This window comes from Schistocerca piceifrons, chromosome 1 (assembly GCF_021461385.2).
Source record: "Schistocerca piceifrons isolate TAMUIC-IGC-003096 chromosome 1, iqSchPice1.1, whole genome shotgun sequence".
NCBI classification, from domain to species: Eukaryota; Metazoa; Arthropoda; class Insecta; order Orthoptera; family Acrididae; genus Schistocerca; species Schistocerca piceifrons.
Window position 1 is genome coordinate 617640513 of NC_060138.1, and position 12577 is coordinate 617653089.

Below are 12577 nucleotides of genomic sequence, written 5' to 3' on the forward strand. Positions count from 1 at the left end.
TGATATCTAGTCAGATTTCAGCAGTCGCATCATAAGAAATGGTTCAAATGGCTCTGAGCACTATGGGACTCAACTGCTGAGGTCATTAGTCCCCTAGAACTTAGAACTAGTTAAACCTAACTAACCTAAGGACATCACAAACATCCATGCCCGAGGCAGGATTCGAACCTGCGACCGTAGCGGTCTTGCGGTTCCAGACTGCAGCGCCTTTAACCGCACGGCCACTTCGGCGTCATAAGAGCTGCACTAGAAGTGGCACTATCAGGATGCAAATCAGTCATGTTTTAAATACACGCTGTAATGGTCGTGAGCGTTAGTTACCGTTGGACACACTGAGTTGTAACCTCCACCTTCCTAATTAGCCTACTGGATTGCGATATTATTGACCGTGATGGCGTGTGCCTAATGAAATTTTACAGTGAGTAAGGCTGTTGGTTGGAGGAAAGTATACAACAGACTCTTCTGAAGGAAGAATCTATTGTAAACCTAATCTAAACACTGATAATAATTTTGGAATCGGTGGAATATAGTGCAATCTGTCACGAACCACACAGACGAAAAGTGACCACTTAATATTTTTAATGCAAAAAATATAGATCATCATCATCATCATCATCATCATCATTTAAGACTGATTATGCCTTTCAACGTTCAGTCTGGAGCATAGTCCCCCTTAAAAAATTCCTCCATGATCCCCTATTCAGTGCTAACATTGGTGCCTCTTCTGATATTAAGCCTGTTACTTCAAAATCATTCTTAACCGAATCCATGTACCTTCTCCTTGGTCTGCCCCGACTGCTCCTACCCTCTACTGCTGAACCCATGAGTCTCTTGGGTAACCTTGCTTCTCCCATGCGTGTAACATGACCCCACCATCTAAGCCTGTTCGCCCTGACTGCTACATCTGTAGAGTTCATTCACAGTTTTTCTTTGATTTCCTCATTGTGGACACCCTCCTGCTATTGTTCCCATCTAAAAGTACCTGCAATCATCCTAGCTACTTTCATATCCGTAACCTCAACCTTATTGATAAGGTAACCTGAATCCACCCAACTTCCGCTCCCATACAACAAAGTTGGTCGAAAGATTGAACGGTGCACAGGTAACTTAGTCTTGGTACTGACTTCCTTCTTGCAGAAAAGAGTAGATCGTAGCTGAGCGCTCACTGCATTAGCTTTGCTACACCTCGCTTCCGGTTCTTTCACTATGTTGCCATCCTGGGAGAATATGCATCCTAAGTTCTTGAAACCGTCCACCTGTTCTAACTTTGTTCCACCTATTTGGCACTCAATCTGTTTATATCTCTTTCCCACTGACATTACTTTCGTTTTGGAGATGCTAACCATAGATAACACAAAAAATACTGATAAGCCAGCCCACTAAGGCATTGAATCCCCAGAATCTTAAGAAAGGTAGTGGCAAAGAAAATTAAGCAAACAACAGAACAGTATTGCTTAAAAACAGTCTTGGTTGCAATTTTAGTTTTTTATTTTTCAACGACGCGTTTCGCCTTATTTAGGCATCTTTGGGTTAACTGAGCCTCCATCTTACTCTGTTACTCGCTCCTGTGCCTCTCACGTCCATCTAGAAAAGATAAGCTGAAGATGCCTAAATAAGGCGAAACGCGTCGTTGAAAAATAAAGAAATAAAATTGCAACCAAGACTGTTTTTAACCAATACTGTTAAGCACTGGTTTTCTTTATGCCACATATCGACTGGATGAATTTCTAAACAACAGAACAGTTCATGAGAAAATAAATGAATCAGAAAGCACTGAGTTTGCTGTTACTTAACCTGTAATACTAAATTTTGAAAGCAAAGTTAAATGAGGTTAATGGTTAAATATATGACTGGCTGTATCTGAAAATTAGTTATGTAAAAGAATGACTGAGTTACCTCAGCGTAATGCAAAATTTGGAAAACGAAAAGCAATTAACTTTTAAATGTTGAGAGATTGAATTGAATATACAGGGTGATTCAAAAAGAATACCACAACTTTAGGAATTTAAAACTCTGCAACGACAAAAGGCAGAGCTAAGCACTATCTGTCGGCGAATTAAGGGAGCTATAAAGTTTCATTTAGTTGTACATTTGTTCGCTTGAGGCGCTGTTGACTAGCCGTCAGCGTCAGTTGATGCTAAGATGGCGACCGCTCAACAGAAAGCTTTTTGTGTTATTGAGTACGGCAGAAGTGAATCGATGACAGTTGTTCAGCGTGCATTTCGAACGAAGTATGGTGTTAAACCTCCTGATAGGTGGTGTATTAAACGTTGGTATAAACAGTTTACAGAGAATGGGTGTTTGTGACAGAGCACTTCATCACTGGCCTCCAAGAAGCCCTGATCTTACCCCCTGCGATTTTTTCTTATGGGGGTATGTTAAGGATATGGTGTTTCGGTCACCTCTCCCAGCCACCATTGATGATTTGAAACGAGAAATAACAGCAGCTATCCAAACTGTTATGCCTGATATGCTACAGAGAGTGTGGAACGAGTTGGAGTATCGGGTTGATATTGCTCGAGTGTCTGGAGGGGGCCATATTGAACATCTCTGAACTTGTTTTTGAGTAAAAAAAAAACTTTTTAAATACTCTTTGTAATGATGTATAACAGAAGGTTATATTATGTTTCTTTCATTAAATACACATTTTTAAAGTTGTGGTACTCTTTTTGAATCACCCTGTACTTTAAGCAAACGAGCAACTGAATTTGTTTTTAAGGTAAGAGCAATAAAGTAGTTACCAAGCCAGCAAAAGTCACTCGCTAAGCTAAGTAGAAAATAAATGAAATTGCGCGCTTTTAATTTGTGTTTTATGGTTCAAATGGCTCTGAGCACTATGGCACTTAACATCTGAGGTCATCAGTCCCCTAGAACTTAGAACTACTTAAACCTAACTAACCTAAGGACATCACAAACATCCCTGCCCGAGGCAGGATTCGAACCTGCGACCGTAGCGGTCGCGCGGTTCCAGACTGTAGCGCCTAGAACAGCTTGGCCACCCCGGTCGGCGAATTTGTGCTTTATCTTTAGTTATTAGTTTCGCCAGTGAAATTTTACATTAAAGTGAATGAAGTTATTACTCAAAACTGCAAATTAGGTAAGCCTTTGTTATGCGGTACAAGAATGAGCACTTACTGAGGTAGAAAACTGAGACTGAAACTGGCCATTAGCAAACGAACAAAATTGACAGTTAATAGTTAATCATTTTTCATATTTTCACGACACTCGGTGATTGGATGGAAAGGAAATGGACGCTGCTTAGTAAGAATGTCTGAGGGCAACAACAACACAGGTGCCCTACAAGTTTTAGCTATTGCAAGTTGTTATTCAAGAAAACTATTAAAATTTGTGAAGGAAATGCCGCTGGGTAGTGCCTGTACAGTATTAGTAATACTCTGTCAGTTAATAGTAGCTGTGCGGACGGCGAAGAATGTAGCCGAGGACAATGCTGAACTGCTGCTGTTGCTGCTGCTGGTTGAGAACCACGAGTCGTCTCCAGAGCCACGGATAATGATGAAACAGGCAATAGTTACAATTGCAGCTTCCTCCGCTGTCCACGCCTACCGTGCCCTCAGGACTAACGGTTTAACGAATTAGATGCGTCAACACTGGCGCGATCACAGCTGCACACCGCGTCTGCGGGAGCGGCCAACAAACACTTCCGCACTGTCTGCTCTCCTTCCTCTCTGCTCCTAGCGCGACAGACTCTCCATACGCAGAGATGAACAACGGCACAGTTACTGCCATTTCGTCATTGGTATCGATACGTCGAAGTAAAGTTCCCTTGGCTATTTCCCAGCAATTTACAATATTTATATTATAACTACAATCAATTATATACTGTCAGAAATAAATATGCTATTACATCCATTACATATTAACTATTGTTTCTGTAATAAAGCTTACAGATTCAGAATTAGAAGTACAGTACAAATTATCAACGGATATAAAACGGCGAAAAATTTTGGATGTCGCAGTAAGTATTTCATCTGCATTTCCGGTTTTACAAGTTGAAGTTAGTCAAAAATGCCTTTAAGACCACGAAGACGCCATTATACACAGCTCACTGAATCTGAACGTGGTCGTGCAATATGGCTACGAGAACCTGGATGTTCCTTCTGCGATATTGCAGAAAGACTTTGTTGGAATATAGCCACTGTACACGAGTGGTAGCAGCGGTGGCCATGAGAATGTATGATCAGAAGAAGATCTGGCACCGGATGCCCAAGTGTCATTACCGAGAGGGAGGACCATTGTGTTTAGCGTATGGCTCTGGCGGGTCGCACTGCATCTGCGACAGCAATCTGAGCAACTACTACTAATCGGTTACTTCAAGGACAGCTCCGAGCCAGACGCCCTGTAGCGTGCATTCCACTGACCCAAAACCCCCACCATTTGCGACTTCAGTAGTGTCAAGCGAGAGCTCATTAGAGGGCAGGGTGGGGGTCTGTTGTGTTTTCTCATGAAAGCTGTTTCTGCCTCGGTGCCAGTGATGGCCATGCGTTGGTTAGAAGGACGGCAGTTAAAGAGCTGCACACAGCCTGTTTTCTTGCAAGACATACTGGACCTACACCTGAAGTTACTGTCTGGGGTGTGATTTTGCATGACAGCAGGAGCACTCTCGTATTTACCCCACGCACCCTCATTGCAAAATTGTACGTCAATCTGGTACTTCGACCTGTTGCACTTCCATGTATCAGCAGCATTCCAGGGGATGTTTCCCAACCGGATAACTCTTGCCTACATACCGCTGTTTTAACCCAACATGTTCTACAGCGTGTCGACATGTTGCCTTGGCCTGCTCTATCACAGATCTGTATCCGGTCTTGCACATATGGGACATCATCGGACGACAACTACAGCCTCATCCACAAACAGCATTAATCGTCCTTGTATTGACCGACCAGGTGCAACAGACATGGAACTCCATCCCACAAACTCTACAATACAATGCATGCACTTTACATGCCTGCAGTCAACATTCTGGCAGTTATACAGGTTATTAATGTACGAGCATTACACGTTTGCAATGGCTTATCTCTCACATTAACCCGTGATCTTGCAATGTTAACCACTGTAATATGTTACCCAGACAAATGTATTCCCGTAATTTCATTACTCTACATTAATTATTTTTTGGTGTTGCGATTTTTTTCAATCACTGTACGCTACATTCGTTTATGATGAGGATCAACTGCGAATCCCTACACCAAGTGTCGATCCTCTGCCGGTATTCCTGCGTTTCGTTACAATTTTATAGTGTTGCGGCTTCTCTCTATATAACAGCATCATCCAAGAGAAGCCTCGTAGACCCTTCAACGTTTCGCACTAAGACGTTTATTCGTAGTAAGAAAAGGAATGGTTCTAACACACTAATATCGGGTACACCCTAAGTTACATTTACGTCTGGAACATGTTACCTAAGCTCTTCTAAAATATCTTTATAAGTATCCTCCCTAATACAGAGATATCCGAAATAAATCATCTCTTCGATTCCACAAAATTTCTTAATAATGTAGTCAGAAAACCATAAAGTATCTTCTCTGCTCAGATAAAGAGAACAAGCTTTCCATCTACGTGGAATTAGATTACTTTGAAAGCAATGTGAGTTCTTGTGGTGTCACCGCCAGACACCACACTTGTTAGGTAGTAGCCTTTAAATCGGCCGCGGTCTGTTAGTATACGTCGGACCCGCGTGTCGCCACTATCAGTGATTGCAGACCGAGCGCCGCCACACGGCAGGTCTAGAGAGACTTCCTAGCACTCGCCCCAGTTGTACAGCCGACTTTGCTAGCGATGGTTCACTGACAAAATACGCTCTCATTTGCCGAGACGATAGTTAGCATAGCCTTCAGCTACGTCATTTGCCACGACCTAGCAAGGCGCCATTATCAGTTGCTATTGATATTGTAAATAATGTACAGACAAGAGCTACGTCCAACATTAATGGATTAAAGTTAAGTATTCCATAATCTGCGTCCGTTTTTCTAAGTTCTAATTTCCTTGTCCTGTTCCAGACCTCACGCCAGCCTGCGTGAGCTTAAACGCGTGCCTTTCGGCTTCCTTCTAACATTAGTGGGTTGGCTCTCCTGCCAATCCACACCAGTTCTCTCTAATATGCGAACGCAAGGTCATTCACATACGTTGTCCGCACCAATCGAGTACCAGAAGCTGAGTGTGCAACAGAATACATGCAGTAGATGCAACACGGCACAAAAATGGAACTTACAGTAAAACTATTCTACATTGGTATGTTTAATCTCGAATTTACTTTCAAGTTTTATTTAGATGTGTTAGATGCTATTTTCATTGACTTCTTATTGAAGTTACAGTTATATAACTCTACATTCAATTTTATGGCCGGCCAGAGTGGCCGTGCGGTTCTAGGCGCTACAGTCTGGAACCGCAAGACCGCTGCGGTCGCACGTTCGAATCCTGTCTCGGGCATGGATGTGTGTGGTGTCCTTAGGTTAGTTAGGTTTAAGTAGTTCTAAGTTCTAGGGGACTGATGACCTCAGAAGTTAAGTCCCATAGTGCTCAGGGCGATTTTTTTTTCAATTATATGAGGAATGTACAAATACAAATTTATTGGGAAGTGCGTACAAATATCACTTTTAAAGATGTTCTTTTGTTTAGAACAACAAACAACAATTAAAATTCGTGTTTCAGTTCTGATAAGGTTTTGTGTATCCTCGGACTGGCTTGGATGCTTCGTTAACTCTTATGGGTTACGCGAAACAAATGCTTTCAGCACGTAATCATAGTTTGCTGGAATTTGCAGGAAAGTGTTATAGGTGCTTTCATTGTACAGGACGTTTCAAAAACCGAGGGCATAATTTTAGGTACGTATTCCGCATGTGTCGACAGGAATATATTTCTGTACTCTTTTATATCTGTGTACTGGTGTGTCGAAATACACAGATTTAACATGTAGACTGGTTATCTGAGATCTTGCATCATTTATGTTATTTAATCAGATTTTACTGCATGATAGCCGGCCGGAATGGCCGTGCGGTTCTAGGCGCTATAGTCTGGAACCGAGCGACCGCTACGGTCGCAGGTTCGAATCCTGCCTAGGGCATGGATGTGTGTGATGTCCTTAGGTTAGTTAGGTTTAATTAGTTCTAAGTTCTAGCCGACTGATGACCTCAGAAGTTAAGTCGCATAGTGCTCAGAGCCACTTTTACTGCATGATAATAGTATTTAATCTTAATAGAAAATGATTGCTAACATAGTGAATCACAGTTAACCTTATTTCATCTATATGCTGCGGAGAACCACTCCTTACCTCATCAGTCCATCTAATTTTCAACATCTGTAGCATCACATCTCGAAGGCTTCGATTCTCTTCTGTTCCGATTTTGTCACAGTGCACGGACGGCACTTATGCAGAATAAAACCACTTTCACTGTACAGTGATGTATATGATGTAGAGCCAGAATGGTCTCACGTAACGCCCACATTCTGCGCCTTCCATTGCAGACGCTGCCGGAGCCGCTACCCGCTGGTCTGGAGACGCTGGATGCGTCCCACAACAGGCTGCAACGGTTGCCCCAGGGGCTGCCAACAGGGCTGCAGCTGCTGTCCTTCTCCCACAACCAGCTGCAGGTGCTGCCTGACAAGCTGCCGCCTAAGCTGCAAGTCCTGCAGGTAATCACAAGTCCGACGAGCTGCAGCACTGTGCTGGGTTTTCCACATTGTTCACCAAACTGTCACAATTTTGTGTTGTTGCGAGCAAGAAGTGTGTAGCAGTAAGGTGTCGCTGGCTGGCTTGTTGAGAGTCACCGTTCCATCCAACCACTAGAAATTATTTATTCTTTAATATTTATCGTTTCTGAAAGATACTCGAAATTCCTTATATTTTTAATGTTTGTATAAGGACGAAATTCTTTCGTCAAGGTCCGATCAGTCTCGAAATTAAAACCACAGTGATAATCGAATGATGCACAGCGCAGATGTGTTGCGCAGTGTCTCTAGTATGCCCACCCGCCTATCAGGCCACATCGCCCTTCTCAGTTGTGAGCGCACAGTGAACACGTGAAGCTGACTAGAACAGTAGAGTCTCCCGCGAATTGTGAAGTGCGTGCTGCCATTTGTTTCTTACCTGCTGAGGCGTTCCGCCTTATGTCATGCAGCCCACGTAACATAGCTGAGATCTCAGTGGACGCACCAGGATGCGACAACAGCTTAACGGCCGGAAGGAAGGTGCAGGCTGAGTTTACGGAAAGCCACGTGTTGCTTCACAATAGTTGGTAATCCTTTATTTAAGAAGATATACTTAAGGAGACCACACCGTGGTTCAGATCGAAAAAAATCGGTTTTCGGTTTTCATCGTATTTCGATAGATTAAGGTTTTATTTAAACACTCCAAAAAGGATTTTGCTGAAAACAATTTATTTCAAGCATTTAAAGAGCATTTCACTACCACCTGTCACCTGTCACCCACTGTCAACCCACCCACTGTCAACTCTAAGTCATATGGAGATGCCATTATTAGCAAAATAGAATGTGTAGGCAATGTTCAAAAACGTTTGGGAACAAGGCGGAGAAAATTAACGGTTGATGTGAGAGGAAAAGAAATTAGAAGATGGAAAATTGTTGACCGGACAGGGTCAGTTAACTAAAACTGAAATAGAAAACTTGAAGGTATACTATGGGCAGGCAATTAGGAGAAATAAAGAAAATCTGAAGGCAATGAAGAGAGATGTTTGGGCCATATTCTTCCATAAGTCCTCTACTGATGATAAGCCATGTCATGGATTGTGTCCATCAGGAGAAAATTCGTGGTGCAAATTCCATAGGGCTCAGGAACTTGGAGAACCTTATTCTCATCAGCATTCTTCTCCTGCTGCTGTTATTACAGCAATTAAACCTATTTTCAGAGACCTGGCTCATCCTGACCTTCTAAGGAAATGTCTGCATGGGCAGACACAGAACCCAAATGAATGTTTCAACAGCAGAACTTGGAACCGCCTTCCTAAAACTGTATCTGTAAGCATGCATACAATGAAACTAGGAGTTCATGATGCTGTTATTACATTCATGTGATAATATTGGAGAGTGTTGGGTACTGAAAAAGCAGGGTATTAATTCTGGTGAAAATATTATCACTGGGTTGCAACATTGCGATAAAATGAGGATAGCCAATGCAGACAGGTCTGCATGTAATATGGCCAAGAAAGCAAGACAAACATCCAGGAAGGTGAAAAAGAAGCTGGAAGACCTGCTAGAGGCCAAAGAAGGACCATCATATGCAGCATGACAGTTTTAATTAACTCTAAGTAACTAATTTTAAAAGTTTTTCTTTAAAGTCAATTTCCCTCAAACTAAAATTTTCAGTACATATGCCCCATTATATGAGAAACTATCATAGATAAATGAGTAAAATTTTCAGAGACTACGCATAACATAAAAGGCACCTCTGGTACTTCATTCATTAACATTCCCCCATTAGGAAGTTCACAAAAAATATTTTCTGCAGAAAAAACAAATTTTTTTTCGTAAATTTAAAAAAGTATTTCTTAAAAACTATAAAATGCATAAAGTAGATTTTAGCGCAGTTGACTCTATTAGCATCATGTAACATACAGAAAAAATATTAATGTCCAGTATCAAATAGTTTTTTCAGAAATGGGTCAAATACTTGCCAAAATTAACATGGGTTGGATAGGCAACATACGAATCAATAGTAACTTTCTGGGCGACAAACCAGACATACCAAACTTACAGTAAAGTAGCCCTGATAGAACAGGAAGTTTAAGGCAAGTTAACACAAGTTACGCAAGGCGGTATAAATACCCCTTTAGCAGTTGCAATTTTTTTACGGGACATGTAATACTTCTTCACAATAAGTACAACATCCGTAAAAATACAACTCGAGAGCCATTTAGGCACTTGTAAAATTTCAAACAGGAAAATGTGGCTTCTCTATAATTACAGAAAGAGAATTACCGTAACAATTTGAGAACCGCACATCAGGCAGTAAACTTCAAACAAGGAAGGTGGCTCTTATTTAGAAGAATTTTACCAGTTCAGGACTACGATTAAAATAACTTGAGCGCGCTTCTGTAACTGGCATTTTAAAAACAGAAGGATAATTGTTTAAAAATAAAATTACGGGTTCAGAATTTCACAAAAGTGAAGGAACTTTTTGACATTAGGAACCTTTCAAACAGGAGGGTAACATTATTAAAAATTTTACAAATAAAGCATTTGACAATCTGAAGCCCCTTGGGCTTTAGAACTTTCTCAGACAGGAACACTAACGAATGTTTTTGAGACCTACATATTCAACATTTTACCAGTCTGGAGAGTCTCTTTCCCTTACACACAAGAAGTGGAACAATATTTTAAAATTTACAGGTACGCGATTACGATTAAATGATTTGGTGCGCCCTTGGGGCACTAGCAGTTTTGGAACAAAAAGGTTACAACGATTTTAAAATTTACGGGTTCAACAATCCACAGTCAAAGAAATGAAATTTTAAGACAGCAGTAACAAGACGAGTCCGGGCTGGTGGAGTCAAGGCTTGGCTGGTATGGCTAGGGTAGCGGACACTTTAAGTCCGAATGCTACAGAGATTAGGAATTTAATTTATAGGGAGGTGCCGCAGCAGCCGAGGAGTACGCGGTGTATTAGTGGTTGCCACAAAACAGGAGACGGAACCTCGCGCCGCACACACGTACACAGCCGACGTGGACTAGGCACGCCCGGTGATTCGGCGGGTAGAGGATAACACACCGGGGCCCACGGCTCCATCGCTACGAACAGCTCGGGAAGCCGAGGGCAAAGTAACACGCGTATAATTCATACAAGACTAAGCATCGAACATATATAAATTCTAAAGCCCTGAAACAAGAATACCAAATGTAAACCTCGCCCTAGACACCGACCAAAATCTGTTGCAATGACGTATAATTAAAACAAAGGTGATTAACCGGTTAGTCGTTTAACAATAATGATCAAACATAACAGTTCATTTCATTATGCAGCCAACTGTTGACAAGAAGTAGCAAGAAATGCTTGAGCGTTAATACCGGAGCACGAGATCACAGCAGGAATGAAACATACAACAGTAAACAATAACTTTCTTCTTTTAAGACAAGTGCTGCATCTCGCCAAGACCTTCTGACGTGAGTACAGAGAACCCCGCTGGCGCTTGCTTACCACGACCACGACCGTACCCGATGTTACAATTCGTGCACATGTCGGACAAACGACAATAGCCACCTTAACGGTCAGGCTCCATATTCGACCTCAGTGGTCAGTATTATTTGTGATGCTCTAGAATATATTACAACAAAATTATTTCACACCCAAGCAAAAAGGACAAAGATCATTGAAACGCTGAACAAATTGCAATAAAGGAAAACACTATTTAAGTAGATATAAATGTATCATCCATAAAGAGAGTTCACATAGAAAATAGGATGGGGGGGAGGGGTGAATTTAGTAGCTTGAGTACGGAGCAACAGAGAACAGCGGGTAAAGCAGCCTAAAGGGAGCAAGTTCAGCAGCGGAGTCATGTGCCCAAGTCCATAAACAGAAGTACCTTACCCAAAGATGAAGTAGAGCGGGCAGGTACCAGAGAAAATCAACATGATCACGACGTCCCACATCAGCAGGCGGTAACTCCCAAATCCACATAGTAAATCGGGTACAACAGCGTAGAGCCCAACGTTCCATACCAACCCGGCCCTGTACAAATAGCCGCTCACTTGGAAGAGCAAACGCCGATCAGGCCCCGTATTCGCACGCTCACCGTTCATCGCCTGCTATTCTCTCTCCACCCCACCGTTCTTCAATAACTTGCTGCCAGTTCACTCTAGCAAAAGAGCTAACTACAAGAAGACCGAAGCGTCAGCAAAACTCACAGCACAAGTAAGCAAAGATATAACAGCTCAGAAAACGAGCCGACAAGGCTCAGTAGCTGTCATGCATGCCAGAAAAGTGCGGCAGAAATATTGATGCAAGACGTTATGACATCCATGACGCAGGTGGTCGGGGAAGGCAGCTAGTGTCAGCCGATGATCTTGCTTAGCGAGTGCATCAGGTGATTCGACAAAATGGACTACGTGCGGCAGTTCAGGACAAGTGAAGAGGATTGCTGTCGTAAAGCAATGTCCTTCTTCATGAGATGTTTCAGGCTCATCCACGTAGTGTGTGTAAGGTATTTTTACCGTCCATACATAAGAAAATCGTGTGATTTCAATGCTGGGCGTTGCGATTCAGATCTCCACAGCCAACCCGTAGAAAGAACGGGTGTGACAACCTTTACACCGTGTGAAACTTCCACAAGGACGTTGGGCAAAATTATGGCAAAATTTGGTGCCAATGTGACGTCATTAATCCACCTTACACCTCACATGCACTTCTGAGCTCAGGCCTTTTCTCGCACGTGTCGACACCGTGCTGTTCGATGTATCGTCGAGCGCCATGGTAACGTCGTAGGGCCCACGCTTTTGCACCATTACAGGGGAAAGTTAGGTAGGCATTTCTGAGCCAAATTTCAAACTTATGCGTCCGAATGGGAGACAATTACAAGGTTTAAATTTATCATCCTTTAATTGTAGTTCG

At 42.3% G+C, this 12577-nt stretch overlaps 1 protein-coding gene across 1 annotated transcript in view; it reads left to right on the plus strand.

Moving 5' to 3' along the window:
- LOC124787542 (toll-like receptor 2) overlaps positions 1 to 12577 on the plus strand; it is a 135698-nt gene that overhangs the window by 62394 nt on the left and 60727 nt on the right. Inside the window, exon 6 of the mRNA XM_047254347.1 lies at positions 7483 to 7650. Coding sequence (XP_047110303.1) covers positions 7483 to 7650 — 168 coding nt within the window. The remainder of the gene's footprint in view (positions 1 to 7482; positions 7651 to 12577) is intronic.